General features: G+C 48.3%; 2 protein-coding genes across 2 annotated transcripts in view; one reads left to right on the top strand and one right to left on the bottom strand.

Annotated features, from left to right (window-relative positions):
- Positions 1-4,149, bottom strand: part of LOC307198964 (transmembrane protein C16orf54) — a 36,300-nt gene extending 32,151 nt beyond the window's left edge. The window contains exons 1-2 of the mRNA XM_079946338.1: positions 4,111-4,149; positions 2,760-2,907 (exon numbers count right to left, since the gene is read on the bottom strand). Of these exons, the coding sequence (XP_079802464.1) occupies positions 2,760-2,852 (93 nt within the window). The 5' untranslated portion in view covers positions 2,853-2,907; positions 4,111-4,149. The remainder of the gene's footprint in view (positions 1-2,759; positions 2,908-4,110) is intronic.
- A 278-nt stretch (positions 4,150-4,427) lies between these two features.
- On the top strand, positions 4,428-19,098 carry KIF22 (kinesin family member 22; the record flags this gene model as incomplete). The annotated part of the gene is made up of 14 exons (XM_079945475.1): positions 4,428-4,446; positions 11,036-11,231; positions 12,771-12,898; positions 12,989-13,143; positions 13,370-13,579; positions 13,660-13,890; positions 14,027-14,180; positions 14,307-14,442; positions 16,320-16,488; positions 17,005-17,173; positions 17,557-17,624; positions 18,410-18,622; positions 18,716-18,775; positions 18,866-19,098. The coding sequence occupies 14 exons, from the start codon at positions 4,428-4,430 to the stop codon at positions 18,911-18,913; spliced, it is 1,956 nt and encodes a 651-aa protein (XP_079801601.1). The 3' UTR covers positions 18,914-19,098.
- Between the last annotated feature and the right edge of the window lie 457 nt (positions 19,099-19,555).

Raw genomic sequence — 19,555 nt, 5'->3', positions numbered from 1 at the left:
ATCATCTCGGACCAGGGCTCGAACCCGTGTCCCCTGCATTGGCAGGCAGATTCTTAAACACTGCGCCACCAGGGAAGCCCAGACCAATTATTAACATAGGCTATATGAGAGAACATTAAGGATGACTTCAGGTAGGAAGACTATATTAATATGTTTACATGTTAACATGTCATACATGTTTATCTATTTCAGGGAAAACAGTAGGGAGAGATGAAAAATGGAAGAGACAACTAACATTTATTGAGCATCCATTTTAAGTTTGGTACTCTTCAAAATTACCTCATTTAATTGTGACTACAATTCTATTGGAAAGTAGTAGCATTGTTCCCATTTTTCAGATGAAGTCACCAAGACAGAAGGCAGTTGATATGTTTGTAGGTGATGAGAGTCACAAGGGGGGATGTCAGAGGTCACTGTGTCCCCTCCCCACAAACTTACACCCTTGCCTATTCCCCATTAGTATTTAATAACTGAGCAAACCCAAGCAAAAAGAAACTTTTTTTTCCAATTCTCTGCTTCAGTTTGCCATCAAAATGAAATTCACCCAGAAACACTATGAATCTTAGTAGAGCAAATGAAAATGAGATCTGTTATCCTTAGTACAAAATTAGAGCTAAGAAAAATTACATTACTTCACTTGGTCATATTACAAGTATTTATTAGGTGCCTGTGATGTACCAGGAACTCTGCTAAATGTTGTTATTATACTTGTTCAAAGTCACAAACATAGTATGTAGCAAAATCAGGATTAAACTCAGGTCTTTCTGATGTTAAAACCTGGGCATTTTTCACATGTCCTTGGTTTTCAAATATCTTAGAAACAAAATCTTACAAGGAATGCCAACATGAGGATCACACAGTTGGGAAATCATGTCATGCTTCCACACACGAGTTTTGACAAATGCATATGCCTGTGTAACCCAAACTACTATCAAGATATAGGACATTACCATCACCCCAGAAAATTCCCTCTGGGCCCTTCCCAGCCACTTCCTGCCCCCAACTCTCAAGAGGTAATCACTTTTCTGACTTTGTCACCACAGACTAGTTCAGCTTGTTCTGCATTCAATCTGTTATTACATATCATGTAGCCTTTGCACTCATGAGAATAAGAGTGAAAAAGCAAACATCTTAGTATTGTTATGAAAATAGTTTTAACTTTATAGAGACCAGGGACCCCCATTTTGAGAATACCTGCTCTAGAGATTACAATATTTTGTTTTGTTTTAAACGCTAATATTCTTTTTTGTCTTCTCAAGGCAACCTCTGCAGAGCAAGCCTCATCATTCCAGTGAGCACAGCAAACTTGCCTATGCACAGCAGCCACCAAAGGTGACCTCAGTGCCTTTAGGACAGGGCCTGTGTACAGCTCGGCCGGACCCCCGGGAGCTCCTCTGGGTAGTGTCCACCCCACCCACTGTGGCTCTTATGTAATTAATTGTACATGAAATGAAGGAAAGGTTGTCCACGTGGGGGAGACTGGCATGGTTTCTTGGACACCCATGGTGCTCTATTATCTGAGGACTCCTTCTCCACCTCGCCCCCCAAGTCTGGTTCTCTTTTTTCCAGCCCGCATTCTCTTCCTCATCACTGTTGCTATGCCTGCTGTCCCAGATGACCCTCATTTAATCTTTCCAGGCTTGAAGGACAGAATTATCTGCTTCATCCACTAGTCTCTTTCCAATTTTTATGGCGTAAGCTCTTGTATTCAACTTGCCTCTGCTCTCCTTTGCTACTTAAGGATCTAGTTTGGAAGTTTTTTAAAAAAATTACTGTTTCTTTCTCTTGGAATATCAGGTGTTTAACAACCCTAATTTCCACCAGGCAGATGCAGATCTTGATACCCTCTCCTTATAATTCTTTGTTTATTGTCTGTCACCATCACCCAGTCCCACACCCATCTCCCCGGCGAAAAAAATTAACTCCAGGAAAATAAGAACCACATTTGTCTTCTTGTTCACCATGGTATCCCCACCACCTAAGACAGTGGCTAGCACACTACAACTGAACACTGTGAATGGAATTACCTTATTCTGTTTGAATATCAGTTGTTTAACAATCCTAATTTCCACCAGGCAGATGCAGATCCCTAGGAAGCAGATCCAACCATTATTCCCTTTCAAGAGCTGAAGAAATGGAGGCACAAAGAGGCTAAATAGCTCTACTCCAGGCGGCCTGGCAACAAAGCCCCGTACATAAGCTATTCTTTCAACCTCAGAAGCCCTGACTCCCTGACCTATGCTCTTTCCACTATTTCTGGCAGGTAACTTACCAAATATCTGGGAACTGGCAACAAATGTGAAAACATGAAGAGCCCCTGTGTAAAGCGGAGGGAAGACCAAACTGCTAGTCATCTAATGGTTCTCGAAGTGTGGTCTTGGAAATTCTGGAGATCCCTGAGACACTTTCAGAGGTCTCCAAGGTCAAAATTATTTTCATAATAAAACTGAGATGCCATTTGACTTTTTCCCTTGCATTCTTCCTTGGGTATACTGCCGAGTTTTCAAGAGGTTATATGATGTGTGATATTACAACAGACTGACTGCAGAAGCAGACATGAGAATCCTGGTGTTTTGTCTTGAATCAGACATTAGATTTGTAAAAATGTAAAAAATGTCACTCTTGTTACTATTTTTTTGCTTTGGAAAATAGTCATTTTTAAAATTAAAATGTTTTCTATGTTCTATGTAATGGGTTTGTTATTGTAATTTTTGGCAATTTTTTTAATGGAGATATAATTCACATAACATAAAACTTACCATTTGGGGCTTCCCTGGTGGCGCAGTGGTTGAGAGTCCGCCTGCCGATGCAGGGGACACCGGTTCATGCCCCGGACTGGGAAGATCCCACATGCCGCGGAGCGGCTAGGCCCGTGAGCCATGGCCGCTGAGCCTGCGCGTCCGGAGCCTGTGCTCCGCAGCGGGAGAGGCCACAACAGTGAGAGGCCCGCGTACCGCAAAAAAAAAAAAAAAAAAAAAAACTTACCATTTGTAAGTGTTCATTTTAGTGGTTTTTAGTACATTCACTATGTTGTGCAACTGTCTAATTCCAGAACACTTCCATCACCCCCAAAAGAAATTCCATACCTATTAGCAACAGTCCCAGTTCATCAACCTCTTACCATCCCTTGGCAATCATTAATCAACTTTCTGTCTCTACATATTTGTTTCTGTAATTTTTAAGTGCATTAATACATGTTTTAAACTTGTATTCATTTCTAACACAGTAAATATGGATAAATAAAGTCCATATAAACATAAGATCTTTGGGGCCTCAGTTTTTAAGAATTCAAAGGGATTCCAAGGGCCCAAAATTTGAGAACCACTGGTCTAATATTTGGTTTTTGATAGGCTGGACATAATGTCTAAATCAGGGCCCTACCAGGAGCTCAAAGATGGGATGATCATCCCTGGTTAGCTTCCAGAAGGTATAGGGAACTACTTAACAGACGACTAAACCCACAGGACATGGGACCAAGGGTGAAGTTGACTAAGTAACACACCGAGCCATGCTTTAACCCTCACTCCAACGTGTTGAGTGCTGAGTTACAAAGTAAAGAACATCCGAACTGGTCTCCTCGGCTCAGACATGCGACATAAGGGGACACAAATGTCACCTGGCCTCTGCACCCCAGAGTGGCTGTGGGCTCAGCAAGAGGTGAGTGCAGCGTGATTGTCCACAATCCAGCCAGCCTGGGCCTGACCTAAATTAGTGACCAGACGTTAAAGCACCGTTGACTTGTCCTGAGGGCAAGTCCCCAAACCCACAAAACAATTCCCGCCTCACAAGCGCGAGAAACAACTTCTGAAGCAAGAAATTGTAAAACCGAAGACCACTACTAGTCGTTTGGAATATTCGCATTTCCGCGAACATCTTCCTTATTCCTATAATGTGTCTAATTATGCCACTAGAATAGCAAAAATTGTATTCAGTTCAGAGAAATTTTGGGATAAATCGATGAAGTGCCTTCGACCACCCTCTGCTTGATTCGTACCAAAATTCGTAATTATTTGAGGGGGTAAAAAAATGAAGCGAAAACTCTACACTTAACGCAAATCTATGCCTCGAAACCCAGAAGGTAAAAGAAACCCAGTGCCGCGCGGCGCTCACCAGCTCCCCCGACGGCCACTGTCGCCAACGCGTCGGGCTCCGGAGTTTGCGCGGGAGCGCCAGTCGGACGTCAACGGCCGCGTAGCCGACGTGCGCGCAAGCATTCTACTCCGGGGGAAACTTTTTCTTGCAAGACCCGGAGGCGAGCCCTAGAGGGCGGAATAGGGGCGAGGCACAAGCTGAGACTTCCGGCGGCAAGTAGCCGTGATTGGTGGAGCCTGGGAAAGAGGGCGGGGCAGCGGGAAATTCGAATGGAGAGGCGGGCCCAAGGAAGGAGTAGGATGGACGCGGGGGTCCCGGCGCGGAGGCGACGCGAGATGGCGACGGCGACCTCGGGTACGCGAGCCCGGGCAGGGTGGGTGCCGCGGTCTGGAGACTTGTGGGGCGATAGGTCGGAGTCCGGTCCCGGCTCCGCGAGTTGTCCGGGAGACCCAGGAATAGCGCGGGGGCGGGGGGCGGGGGGGGGGAGCTGGGAGTATGGCAGTCGTGGGCTGCTTCCTCCTCACTGTTTCTTGCTCTCGACGCAGATCAGTAGACCCGGGTTGAGACCTGGTTCCGGCGCACTTTTGAGCCCAGCGCACTTTTCCCTTGTGAGCTTCAGTTTTCTTCGTAAAATGGGGACAATGACCCATCTCAGATTACAAGAGAAAGCGAGCGAAGAGTAGCTAATACTCTAACCATAGGGACAAAAGGGAGCTGGATGCGCGTCTGGGGGAAGGGTTCATGTATGACGTGTTGTTTGGGTGCAGGGAGATCCCTGAGAGAGGTAAGAGTTTCAGACGGGCTGCAGCTGGGTGAGCTGACAGCATAGGATGTGCTGGGATCACAGAAAAGGGAAATAAGGGACTGTTTGTCTCCTTACGCTCTAGCCTTGGCAGTCAGCGCTATTTTAGGGTTGGAAAGGCTGTTAGGACATTCAGAATCTTGTTCTGCTCTCTTCCTGTAGACTGAATTCTGATCAGTGATTATAATGGGCACCATAGTAATTTATTTGAGACCTTAGTGTTTGTCAGCCTCTGTGAAGAAACAGCTATCTAGTAGGATGTCAAACACATGCTGAGCCCTTGCTAGGTGCCAGGCACAGTTGTAAGTACTTTATGGTGATGAATCATTTAATCTCCACACAATGCTATGAGGTGGTTTACTGTTATTGTTCCTGTTTTACAGATGAAGAAACTGAGGCATAGATGGGTTAAAAAGCTTGCCCAAGTTAACATAGCTAGTAAATATTGGGGTCTGAATTCACACCCAAGCAGTCTGATTCCAGAGCCTCTGCCCTTAACCATTATGCCCAAGCACATGATATTCCTGCTGTCTGAGCACAACACCCCCTCACCCTTCTAAGACCCACTGTGTCTGGTACACAGTAGATATCATAAAAATGCTTGAATGAACATTGTCCCTTCCCTAGAGGAGCTTATAGTCTGTTTCAGTAGATAGTCATATAAATCTATAACATGAAAAGCAACGAGAGATATGTATAACCTGCTATAGGGAGTGCAGAAGCTGAAGTAAACCCTTGGGTATTCTGGGAAGACTTCATTAAGGAAGTGATATTTGAAGTGGGTTTCAAAGGTTGGATAGGAGTTTGCCAGGCTTTGGTGGGATGAAAAGACCACCAAATGATTGATTTCTTTTTTATGATGTAAAGAGAGGCCAAAGATGCTCTCTTTGGCTCAATTTCCTCATCAGTAAAAGAAGAGTTAAGTTGAATGAAGCTTGGAAATTGTGGGAGAGGGGAAAATTAGGAGAAATAATTAGAAGTGCTAGCTTTGCCCAACCTTGAAGTTGCTTTTATGATGAAAGGGCTAGACCATTGGCAGATGTGTGCATGTGACTCTCCATCTGTCCTCCCCTGGACTGTGAGCTTTGAGGCAAGAATGGCAGTGGCCACTTTTATGAAGAAAACAGGAAACGAACAAGCCAATGTTTTATGTTAGTCAGTCAGATCTTAATTTGTTCAGCAAATATTCCCTGAGAGCCTAGTCTGTGCCTGGCATTGGGAATATAAAGGTGAGCAGAGTTCACAGTTACTTGGAGAAGACAGACAAATATGCAGTTACAGTGGAGTGTGATGAGTGCTTGGATGGAGAGCCCATGGAGAGCCATGGGCTCACCTAACAGAGCCTTAATTGGGCAGTAATTTTACAAGGGAAGGTTTTTTTTAGAGGAAGTAAGGTGTAAGGATTTACCTCAATTGCTTGGGAGGCGGCAGGAGGTGGTAAGGAAGATATTCCAGGGAGAGAGAATAGCATATGCAAAGGCCCAAAGGTGTGAGAGAACTTGGTGTGTTGTAGGGATTGAAGGAAATTCATTATGACTGAGAGCTTACAATACAAGGAAGGAAGTGGAGGGAGAATGATTGGAAGAGAATGAGACTGGAGGCAAGGAGACCAGCTGGGAGGCTGTTGAGATGAAGACAACCTTGGCAAAGATTGTGCAGTGGGGATGGAGAGAAGTACACTCATTTAAAAAGGTAGACTTGACAGATGTTAATGAAGAACTGGTGTGGGAAATGAGAGAGAAGGTGGAGTTAAGAAAGACTCTCCCATCTTTGGGATTGGTTCCATTTATTTACATTAGAGAGCATAGAAGGAAGATGGGGTTGCAGAGAGATGGGGAAGGATTCAGTTTAAGACGGGTGAAGTTTGAAATACCTGAGAACCATGTAAGAAGAGGTGTCAGGGCAACAGCTGGGAATGCAGATCCGAAGTTCAGGAGAGCCTGTGGTGTGGAGGTGTCAATTAGGAGTCATCAGCTTTGAGGCAGTAACTGAAGCCAAGAGAGCAGGTGACCTTGCCCATGATTAGTCAGTCAGTAGTGGTTCTCAACTAGGGGCAGTTTTGTTCCCCGTGGGGACATTTGTGATGTCTGGAGACATTTTTGGTTGTTACACTGGTGGGACAGGGGGGTATGTGCTACACTTCCTACAGTGCACAGGGGGTCCCACCCCCAAAGAATTGTCCAGCCCCCAATATCATTAGTGCAGAAATTGAGCAACCCTGATCTGGAGAGAGGATAGAAGGAGTTTAGGAAAAACATTTAAGACTGGCAGAAACTGAGAAGGAGTGAATAGAGAGCTGGTGGGTGGCAGGGAAACTAAGGGAAAAGTAGTTTCCCAAAGGAAAGCAGATCAAGGGTGTTGAATACTGCTGCGAAGTCAAACAGGATGGGGACCTAGCTTGCCTATTGTATTTAGCAGTAAGGAGGTCATTGGTGACCCTGCTGAGGGCAGAAGTGAGTTGCTGCCTTGAGGGGAGTGAGTAGCAAGAGAAAGTGCAATAATAACAATAACAATAGCTTACGTTGCTGAGTACTTACTGCCAGCACTGTGCTAAACATTGTATGTACGTTATTTCTCTGACTCCTCACAGTCTTATGAGGGTAGATACTGTCATTTTTATAACAAGCAACTAAGGCTTCAGCTTCCCTGGTGGTTCAGTGGTTAAGAATCCGCCTGCCAATGCAGGGGTCACGGGTTGGAGCCCTGGTCCCGGAAGATCCCACATGCCGCAGAGCAACTAAGCTCCCTGAGCCACAACTACTGAGCCCACGTGCCACAACTACTGAAGCCCACGCGCCTAGAGGCTGTGCTCCGCAACAAGAGAAGCCACCGCAATGAGGAGCCCACGCACTGCAAGGAAGAGTAGCTCCAGCTCGCCACAACTAGAGAAAGCCCACGCACAGCAACGAAGACCCAACACGACCAAAAATAAATAATTAATTTTTTAAAAAAGGTAACTATCCAAAAACAAACAAACAAAAAAAAACTAACGCTTGAAGAGGTTAAGAAGCCTTCCCAAGGTCATACAGCTGGTAGATGGAACTTGTCTCCGACTCTAAGGCCCATGGGGATACAAAGATGAAGGGGCTGAGAAGACCCGAGGAATCACATAATGAACTTTGGAGTTAGACCTTCATCTGAAACTGTCACTAGCTAGCTGTTGACTATGGGCAACCTAGCTAACCTCTCTATACTGACGTTTCCTCATTTGGAAAATGGATGAATATATAATAAAACACTTACTGAGCTTTTATCAAGTACCAGTGCTGTGCTAAGCACTTTTACATGAATTACCTTATTATTGCCTTAACAGCCCAACGAGTAGTTATTTTTATTTATTCCCACTTTTACAGGTGTGGAAATTGAGGCACAGGAATGGAAAATCATTTCCCCAGGTTATTTAGTTAGTTGTAAGTGGCAGAGCTGGGATTAGAACCCAGGCCATCTTACCTTGAATTTTTTCCAACCTTGAATTATTACCAACCTGCTTACTATGTACTAGTTACTCTGTTGACATTTTACTTCTTTCAATCCTTGTTAAGCTCTTCCAAGGCCCTCCCCACCCCATTTTATAGACAAGGAAACTGGGGCATATGGATGTTAAATCACTTGCCCAGGGTCACAAGCTAATAAGTGTTAGAGCTGGAATTTAAATTCAGCTCTGTCTAGCCAGAGTCTCTACTCTTTCTTCAACACCAGACTTCCCCTTCCCTTTGTATTGATCACTGAACTTCCTTAAGTGCTTCTGTATCTGCCATCTTCCTCTGTTCTCACCAAAAAAACCCTGGGAAAGATAGGAAAGGAGAGGCTCCTGCACACATTTTTGACAAGTCAGTGAACCTCTTTGCATCTTAGCTTTCTTATCTGCACAGGTGCATCTGCAGGTTTACTTCTGACTTTTAGGATTGCCATGAAGGTCAAGTGAAAACTAGATGCCAAGTGCTTTGTAAACCTTACAGTGAGAAATGGTGTTACTAGCTTCATTTGTCAGATGAAGGAACAGAGGCCCAGTTTTTGTTTTTTTTTAATATTTATTTATTTGGCTGCGTTGGGTCTTAATTGTGGCATGTGGGATCTTCCTTGCGGCACGCAGAATCTTTTGTTGCGGCATGCGGGGTCTAGAGTGCACGGGCTCAGTAGTTGCAGCACACGGGCTCAGTAGTTGCGGCACGCGGGCTCAGTAGTTGTGACGTGCGGGCTTAGTTGCCCTGCGGCATGTGGGATCTTAGTTCCCCAACCAGGGATCGAACCTGCGTCTGCTGCATTGGAAGGCGGATTCTTAACCACTGGACCACCAAGGAAGTCCGAGGCCCAGTTTTTGGAATGGACTGTCTGCTATGTGTATAACTTACTTATGCATACGGTTCTTCCCAGGGTTAGTCCACCTTTTTGTCCTGCTGTTTCTGTGTGGCCAGCCTCTTGCCTTATATGAGGCCTGTGGTTCCCAACAACCAGCTGCTACCACCAGCAAAAAAGGAGAGAGTCAGAGCTACCAAGAACTTTCCCATGTACCCAGTTGGTACATCACAGGGAGGCAATACGACATCCTCATTAGAAGCAGATTTTTAGAGATGAGATCTAGGTTTGAATTCTGCTGTTAGCTGTGAGTTACAGCATGGTATCCTCCAATATAAAATAGAGAAATACCCTCCTCGTAAGATTTTTTTCAGCCCATTCAATCCTCACAGAAATAGACTTTTTTTTTTTAGTTTTATCTTAACTGTGTTTTCTGATGATAAAAATAATTCATAATCCCCCCCCAGCCCCCTGCCAAATGACTTAGATTTAATTATGGGAAGCAAACTAAACAGAAATCTTACCATAGATGATTGCATGTTAGCGCCTTTGCAAACTGAGCTGGGACAGAAAGGGACTGGGGTCTGCTTCTTAACCTCATCCCTTCCAAAGATGTCCACAGTGTCATTATTATTATTATTATTTAATGCAAACATTACAGCATTACAGAACTGGGTAACATAGAAAATAAACCCACATAATCCCCCATTGAGAGAAAACCATCATTAACAGGTTGGCGGTGGGCATATGTATGTATGTATGTATTTATATGTATAATAAACCAGGTAAGAAACAAAGGCACAGAAAGGTCAGGCAGTTCATTGACTGATTTTAGATAGGGGCATATGTCAACTCTTTTAATCCTAGAACAACCCCATGAGGTCCTGGTCTGCTACACCTTGACTGATCAAAGTGTGTCCCACCAGCAGTAGCAGCGTCACCTGGGAGTTGCTAGAAATGCAGAACCTTAGGCACCTCCCCAGGGACTGAAGCCAAATTCATATTTTAACTAGATCTTCCAGGTTATTTGCGTATACATTACAGTCTACACCCCACTGGACCTACTTACTAAGTAGGATAGGAACTGAGGCCAAGCTTGGGGACACCCACAGCATGGCCAGGGTGGAAAGAGCTTCCCCCAAAATGAGCTGTGGCCCCCAGCCCTCCCACTGGTATCCGCAGGACCCCAGCCTCCAGGCCTCTTTCCCTGCCTCTGTTGTCAAGGTTACGGGGGTCTCTAGTCTACTAAGATGCTGGGGTTTTGTTCTGCTTATTCCTCTGAAGAGCAAAAAGACACAATGTAGATTATGGTACAAGATAAAGTAATAGCCGCATGGCTCCAGGCATAAAACACTGAGGTGCTTGGAAGAGCTGCTGTGCCTCTACGAGTGTCTTCACTGGTAAAATGGGACTAACAGAAGCTACCTCTCAGTGACACCATGGAGATTAAAGTGTGCCTAGCATGTAGTCAGTGCTAGTACGCAATCTGGTTTACAGTCCCAGCCTATAGATAATCTCTCTCCTTCAAACCCCACCGCACCCTGCCCCAGTGCACTCTGCCTGAGACCATGTATTTGATTCATCTTTTTCTTCCATCCTGCCCTTCTGTGCTCGCCGTCACCAAGAGAACACAGTTCTCCTGCCTCACCAGTTCTCCAAGGGGGCCGTGCTTTCACACCTCCAGGCTTTTGCACGTGCCTTTCTTTCTGCCTGGAATGCTTGGCAGTGACCCTACTCATCCTTCAGGGGTCAGCTAAGTTAACTACCTCCTCCTCCAAGACCCCTACCCTTACTTCTCAGCAAAGCTACCACCATACTTCACACCTAAAAATTGTCTTCTTCCAGGAGCCGGTCGCTGTCGGCTAAGCAAGGTGGGAGCTGGCCGGCGCCCACCTCCAGCTCGAGTAAGGGTAGCTGTGCGACTGCGGCCATTTGTGGATGGAGCAGCTGGAGAAAGTGATACCCCCTGTGTACGGGGCCTGGACAGCTGTTCTCTAGAGATTGCCAACTGGAGGAACCACCAGGAGACTCTCAAATACCAGTAGGGTTCAGGCCACTCTCCCTTCTATCCTCTCTCTCGTAGGCCTGCTCACACTATCACTTGCCCAGACAGTTTCTCAGACCTTCCTCCTCAGGATCCTTGCTCCTTCCTTAGCACAGCTTTGTTCGCCACACCTTCGTTTGTTCATTCAGAAAATGTTCATAGGTGCCTACTGTGATAGGTTCTCTGTAGGATACTGTGGGGAAAACCGGGGGCTGAATCAGACACAAGTTACTGTTCATGGTCTTACAGGGGAAATAGGCACAAAGTGGGGAAGGAGCAGCAAAGGTAAGCAGGGGAGCCCCACCTCGGGTCTTGGGGAGGTGTGGGAAGGGCTGGGGGAGCACAGACCAGCTAGCCAACCCAGGCTACAGCTGGGTGGTGTTGGAGACAACCACTTACGTTTGGGGACAGAACTCACAAGGGCAGCTACTTTAAAATTCCTTTGGAGATTTAAAGTTCAGCCTCCTTGGCCTGTTATTCTAGGCCAGAGGGTGGCAAACTACAGTCTGCAGGTCAAATCTGCCGAGAATCTTTTTTTTTTTTTTTTTGCTGTACGCGGGCCTCTCACTGTTGTGGCCTCTCCCGTTGCGGAGCACAGGCTCCGGACGCACAGGCTCAGCGACCATGGCTCACGGGCCCAGCCGCTCCACGGCATGTGGGATCCTCCCAGACCGGGGCGTGAACCCATGTCCCCTGCATCGGCAGGCGGACTGTCAACCACTGCGCCACCAGGGAAGCCCTGCTGAGAATCTTTTTGTAAATAAAGCTTTATTGGAACACAACCACACTCGTTTATTTACATATTATCTGTGGCTGTTTTCTGCCCGAAGGCAGCGGCAGAGTTGAGTAGTTGTGAAAGGAACCATGTGGTCCACAGAGCCCCAAATATTTACTATCTGGCTTTTTATGGAAGAAGTTTGCCAACCCTGTTCTCGGCCCTTGACAATTTGGTTTCAGTTTCTTTCCAGCCTTATTCCCCCTAATATATGCTACACTCCACGTATACTAATCCCTGCTGTGGCCTTAGCCACAGCTTCTCTGCTGGAGTGCAGTGAATGGACTACAGGTGTGTTGAGTCTCATCTAGTCATAAGCAGCATCCTCTCTTTACTCCATTACTGTGTACAAATACTACTTTCTGTATATCCTGTGATATACCCTGCCCTTTCATACCATGTCTTGTTTGTGTGCTATTTTTGATAGAGTATCTTTCTCTTCTCTGGCAAAATCCTCCTTCCCCAGGCAGAGTGCTACTCCTCCTTGTGCGTTCCCACCTTCGTTTCCTGAATTGCAGCAAAGTATGGGTATCTATCTATGCCACCAGGCTGCAGAACTCCCAAGAGCAGGGACATCAAATTCATCTCTGTGTTTCTACGCCAATACAGAGACTGGGATGGAACGGTGTTCAGTGGGTGCTTTCTTAGGTCTTTGTGCAAGAAAAAGGATAGAGACTCTTAAATCTGAGACCAGTTTTATCCTCTTGGTCTGGGCGAGAATGGAACCCTCCACTAATCCCCTCCTTTCTTCCTGCCTGCAGGTTTGATGCTTTCTATGGGGAGAGGAGCTCTCAGCAGGACATCTATGCAGGATCAGTGCAGCCCATCCTAAGGCACCTGTTGGAAGGGCAGAATGCCAGTGTGCTTGCCTATGGGCCCACAGGAGCAGGTGAGGAAGCCAGATACAGAACAGCTATGGGTCAGAAAGGACTCGGGAGTGGGGAAGAAATTCTCACAGCTCTTTCCACTCCTTTTCCAGGGAAGACGCACACAATGCTGGGCAGCCCAGAGCAACCTGGGGTGATTCCCCGGGCTCTCATGGACCTCCTACAGCTCACAAGGGAGGAGAGCGCTGAGGGCCGACCATGGGCCCTCTCTGTCACTATGTCCTATTTAGAGATCTACCAGGAAAAGGTGAGGCCCCTTTCTTATCGGGGAGGGAAGAGACAAAGGGTCAAAATCAGACCCAGTTCTGGAACATGAAGCTCTGCTCTAGCAAGAAGGCGTAAGACCTGGAAAGACAGAGATTGGGGTAGTGGATGGCACAACTCTGAGAATCAGCAGAGAAAAGGAGCCCGATAGCCAAGAAGTAAGCAGCCTGTAACTGGAGGATTGGCCCTACCTCCCACTGCTCAAACAGGTATTAGACCTCTTGGAACCTTCATCAGGAGACCTGGTGATCCGAGAAGACTGCCGAGGAAACATCCTGATTCCGGGCCTCACGCAGAAGCCCATCACTAGCTTTGCTGATTTTGAGCGGCATTTCCTGCCAGCCAGTCGAAATCGGACAGTAGGAGCCACCAGGCTCAACCAGCGCTCCTCCCGCAGTCACGCTGTGCTCCTGGTTAAGGTGAGGCCCACTGACAGGGGTGAGGACCAGGGAAGCCCCTGGAGCCTGAGCTAAACTGGAGCCCTTGCTCTTACCCCCAGGTGGATCAGCGGGAACGTTTGGCCCCATTTCGCCAGCGGGAGGGAAAACTCTACCTGATTGACTTGGCTGGCTCAGAGGACAACCGGCGCACAGGCAACAAGGGCCTGCGGCTGAAGGAGAGTGGAGCCATCAACACCTCCCTCTTTGTACTGGGCAAGGTGGTCGATGCGCTGAACCAGGGCCTCCCTCGGGTGCCCTACCGGGACAGCAAGCTTACTCGCCTGTTGCAGGTCAGGCCTCCCATCTCGGGTAAAAGGAGCTGGAGAAGGGGGTTCTCAGGCCTCCTGGGGTGTTGGGGAACAGCAGTCAGATAAGGGGAAGGTGGGGCTTCTGACCCACCCACCCTGCCCCATCCCCGTCCCTTAGGACTCTCTGGGTGGCTCAGCCCACAGCATCCTGATCGCCAACATTGCCCCTGAGAGACGCTTCTACCTAGACACAGTCTCTGCACTCAACTTTGCAGCCAGGTCCAAGGAGGTGATCAATCGGCCTTTTACCAATGAGAGCTTACAGCTTCATGGTGAGGACTGGGGTTGGTAGGAGTGGAAAGGCCCATTCTGGACAGCTGGGGAGTTTGCTGAGTCCACCAAGCATCAGCACAGAAGTTGACACCCCCTTTTTCCCCTACCCTGCCATCTTCCCCTAGTCTTGGCACCTATTAAACTGTCTAAGAAAGAACTGCTAGGCCCATCAGAAGCAAAGAGAGCCCGAGGCCCTGAGGAAGAGGAGACTGGGAGTCCTGAACCCCCAGCAGCTCCATCTTCTACCTCCCAGAAACTCAGGTGAGCAGAGAGGGAGGGGTCTTGGGCATATTCCCTTTCCTGTTGTGTCTGGGTCGGGTGCAGAGTAGCATTGGGTTTAGCCTGTCGGATCCTTGGGCTGTAATCTTGTTCTTCCACTGGATTCACCCAAAATCCTCTACTGAATTCACTGAAGTGCTAAGATCAACCTCCAGCCTTGACGCTGCAGCTGGGGGCCATAAGGAGGCTCCCCCTTGAGCTCCTAGCCCCGCCTTTCTGTTTTCCAACCCCTTTAGGCAGTCAGCAAAATCTCACATTTTGGCACCGATGTTTCAAGGATGAGTACTTTTGCTTCTGGTTCAAGGAGTAATGAGGACCCGGTCTTTCAGGTCCCAAGGGTAAGAGCAAAGCAAAGGAGATAAGAGATGAAGAGAGATGTCTCATTGAGACTCAGTCTGTATGTTAGAGTCCAACCTTTCTGTCACTTTCCATGGAGTCAGTTGCTGTCCTAACTTTGCCCTGCTTCTACCCTCAATCCAAACAAAGCCTCTCTAACCCAGGGAGGTGTGTGGCCTCCCTCCCTGGTTCTGATAGCCCCACCTCATGGCCCAGTATGCACTAATATTCAGGTCACCCCTGTTTAGTGGTCTTGCTTTCCGTGTCTGGCCACCTAGCCCTTCAAGGAACCAGCTGCAGTTTGAACTTTGTCCTTTTTCTATCCCTAACCCAAATAAAGCTTCTCTAAACTCTATAAGTCCTAAGACTAGAGGCGGCCAAGGATTAGTGTACAGTCTGCCCCAGGGGACTATTGTAGTGAAGGATGGCATACATAAAAAGGTGCCTGGTGCTTGTGTTCACTTGGAACCCCATCTCCAATCCTGTCCTTCTTAAGCCATTTGTCACCAGTCCCCTCTCCTATGTGTACAGACTGAGAGAAACACACACACCCATACATCTGTATTATGTGTGAAACAGGCATGGTCTCTGTCAGATAGGCATCTTGGGTAATCTCAGAGAATGGGGCACATCAGACCTAGACAGACCCTGCCTTCAGGGAGCTCAAGTTTCAGTAGAGGAAGCAAGATGGGAACATCAGTATACGATGCAAGGTCGATAGTACAGAGCACAATAAGGAAGGAGGATCCTCTTGTTCTGTGAGAGCCGGGAAGGAAGAAATGACTTCTGTGTTCACCCATATTTTCTGATCCTGCTCTTCTAGGCACTTATACACAAAGAACAGGACAGTCTCTGTCCTCCAGGAGCTAGTTCACAGTGTAGGAAAGAAGATATACAATCAAGCTGGCATCGTGGGAAAGGGGGCATCAAACTGACTTTGAATGATAATTGAGATCAGGTGTGAGGGGAAAAATTCCAGACAGAAGGAACAAATGTTAGACATTACCATGTTCAGATTAAGTCAGGACTCTGTTTGAATGGGCCTTTCCTACTGCTCACAGGAGAAAGGCTTGGCATTTGAGGTCTTCAGTAGTTTTCAGAGCCCTGCTGAAGATGACCTCCTCTGAATCTTTCACCGACTACCCCTCCAAATGGACAGGCACCTGGCCCTTGCTATCACCTTATCACGGTCTCTTACTTTGTTAGACAGTGAGTGCCTTCAGGGCAGGGTGGTGTCCTAGACCCCATGAATACCTGCCACTCAGGTGTTCATTAAATGCTTCTTCTCATCTGATCTGGCATCCCTGAGAAGTTACTTGGGCAGGTAGAGATCAATCCCCCTTCGCCTGAAGAAGGCACAGCACCCAGAGAGTCTCGATGACTTGTTCAGGGTTGCCTAGCAAGTTAACACCAGGGTTCTGGAACCACAGAAACACCACGTTAAGGCAGGATGAGGGGAATCTGCGGCTGGAGAGGGTGATGAGAGAAGAGGTAAGTGGGGAGTAACCTCTTTGTCTGCTCAGCCCCCTACAGAAGCTAAATAGCATGGACCCAGCTATGGTGGAGCGCCTTCTAAGCTTGGACCGTCTGCTGGGCTCCCAGGGGAGCCAGGGGACCCCTCTGCTGAGCACCCCGAGGCGAGAGCGGATGGTGCTTATGAAGACAGTGGAGGCGAAGGATCTGGAAATTGAGGTAAGTGTTGGGGGGTTGAGGCTGGGATTCCTACTGGCCTTGAGAAGCAGCCTGAGGATCTTCAGATAGGGAAGGACACTGAAAGGCTGGACCAGCATCCAGTTTTCACCCAACACTGGAATCCCTCAGTTCTCCAGCTTCTGCTTGAATGTCCTTAACATGGCTGAACTTTGAAAAATAATTGAGGTCAGATGTGAGGAGGTGAGAGAAAAAAGAATTCCAGGTAAAAGTACAAATGCAAGACACTGCCATTTCCTAAAACTCAGTGCATATTAAGTGAGGACTCTCTGCTTGAACTTCCCTTCAGTATTTCATAAGGAAGCTTGTTCCACCTCTGGACAGCCCTGATCATTAGAAAGCCCTTAATTACATTGGGCTCCAGCTGTCTCCTGGTAATTTCTCCTGTTGGTCCTCGCCCTGCCCTTTTAAGGCCTCAGAGCCCTGCACACTCACTGTCCTAATCTACTGCCCTAAAGTTGGTTCTGGGTCATATCTCTCCCTGATCCTTTCTAACAGAGGCTTAAGATGAAGCAAAAAGAACTGGAAGCCAAGGTGCTGGCCCAGGAGGCTGCAGACCCAAAGGAGAAAGAGAACTACTCTCCCACAATGCTCCGACCCCTTGCCCGCCGCACAGTCACAGTGGCTAAGCCCCTCAAAAAGGCTGTGGTGATGCCCCTACAACTGAGTAAGTTTGGCTCTGGCGGCCAGGAGGGCCCAGATAACAGAGATCTTAGAAGGAAGGAGGTGTTTGGAGCAGCTGTCCTCATGTCACTCATGTCCTCCCACCATGGGAAGGGGGAGGAGGATGTGAAATAAGAGCTGGGTGCACTGCTCCCGGGCATTTAGTACCATGGGGTAGACTGACCAGTGCATGACTGATTATCATGCAAGACCAACTGAGATTAGTTTCAAATACAGGTATAAGAAAGGCCGTGTGGAAACAGAACAAAAGAAGATTAACTCAGGCTGGAGGGGAACTGGGGAATCAGTGATGGAAGAACCAAGTGGCTACTGGGGGGCTGAAAAGTGGCCTCTGCTGTGATTCCAGCTCACAATTCTTGCTTTCAGTTCAGGAGCAGGCAGCATACCCAAATGCCGAGATCCATATCTTGAAGAAGAAAGGCCGGAAGAGAAAGGTGAGACTAGCGGAAGGCTTAAGCTATACCTAGAACCCAGGAGAAGTAAGGGGTAGAGAGCTCTAGTGGGAAGAGTACTGGCCAAAGAGTTACATGGCCTGTCAGAACACTTATCAGCTATTTACAACTCCTCCAAGTTGCTTACCCTCTGAATGCAGTGATGTCTCACAGGGCATTTAGGATGACATGCAGTAATATGAATGTACTTAGTGGGCTGGGTGTCCATCACCTGTTACTTTCCTTTCTTCGTGATGGCTCTTACTCTCAGTAGCTACTTACTAGGTACAGTGTGCAGCCTGGGTCCTGTCCTCTACAAACTTCAGAGCCCATTTAGGCAAACAGCCTAAACAGTCAAGAAATGAAACAACACTGAAAGACCTACCTAAAAACTGAGATGACATCGGGAGTGTGTCACTTGTTGAGTACCTTCTATGTGCTTTCCTAGGGGTGAAAGAGCTTATTCTTTCCTTTTAGAAGTGAGGAACCAGATTTAAGAGCTTACTATGTGTTTTACATTCATTAACTCATTTGATCTTCACAGCAACACTATTCTACTCTTTCACAAGTCGGATAAAATGAGAATCAACCCAGAGAGTGACCAGAGGGAAGGGTTTTGGGACAGACACTGTACAGGAGGGAAAAGAAAGAGAGGCTGGGGAGGGCCGGGAGGTAGGTGCTGTTAGGTTCCTATCCTTGGCAGAGGAGTCCAGAGTGGTGAACAGCACCCGGCAGTAAACCACTGCTGTTACTGCTGTTTCTGTCACTCACCTCCTCCTGCCTCATAGCTGGAGTCCCTGGATGCCTCAGAGCCGGAGGAGAAGGGTGAGGACTGCTGGGAGCTACAGATCAGCCCGGAGCTACTGGCCCATGGGCGCCAAAAAATATTAGATCTGCTGAATGAAGGGTCAGCCCGGGATCTGCGCAGCCTGCAGCGCATTGGGCAAAAGAAGGCTCAGCTCATCGTGGGCTGGAGAGAGCTCCACGGGCCCTTCAGCCAGGTAATGGCCCAGGGAGGACAGCCCCGGAATGGAGTTGGGTGGGGGGAGCCTGGCATTCCCTAGACCCCTTCCCCATCGCTGCTGTCCTGCCAGGTGGAGGACCTGGAACGCGTCGAGGGCATATCCGGGAAACAGATGGAGTCGTTCCTGAAGGTGAGCTCACGAGACTCGGGCCCCCTCCTCCCTCTAGCCTGTGCCCTGCCCGGCCCTAACGCCGGTCTCCCTTTCCCTCCTGTGTTGCAGGCGAACATCCTGGGTCTTGCCGCGGGCCAGCGCTGTGGGCCCTCCTGACTGCCGGCTGTCCTCCTCCCTCTGCCTTTTTTTTTTTCTTTTTAAATCCTAGTGTAATTGCTTGTCCTGTAAATACAGTTTTCACTCCGTTGCTTCAGCCTGATTCTTGGGACTGCGAGGGCGGGGCCGGGGTATAATTGCTTTTGGGATGGGCCACAAGCTTTACGGGTTAACTTCTTTGGGCGCCATCTTTGGGAAAACACGAAGCAGCGCAGGATTGTAAATAAACCGCTGGAGTGGGAGGGGGAAGGGACGGTGGCCGAGAGGACACAAAAAGCTACCGCGAGAGTCCGAGGACGACAACCGTTAGGCGGGCGCGCGCTTAGAGTTTAGCCCCGCCCCATCCGTACCCCCGGCGCGCGCTCCCCTACTCTCCCGCTCGGCAACGACAGCGAGCTTGTGCGCGTGCGCGCGAAATAACGGCCGCTGGTGGAGGGAGGCGGGGGGTGGAATCTTTGAGGGGGGAAAGAGAAGCCGCCCCGTCTCCCGCGCGCCCACCACCTGCGCCATCGTCAGCCAATCAGAGGCCGCCTCAGGGGTCTCGCGCTTAGGGCGACTCCAGCTGCTGGGTGGCTCCCCCGTCCCTCCTCCCGCCAGAGTCCCTCTCGTACCTCCCCCCTCCCGCTGGCCTCGCGCGCGCTC

Source organism: Stenella coeruleoalba (assembly GCF_951394435.1).
Source record: "Stenella coeruleoalba genome assembly, chromosome: 15".
NCBI lineage: Eukaryota > Metazoa > Chordata > Mammalia > Artiodactyla > Delphinidae > Stenella > Stenella coeruleoalba.
The sequence above is the reverse complement of the archived record's forward strand: the minus strand, read 5'-3'. Positions and strand labels throughout refer to the sequence as shown.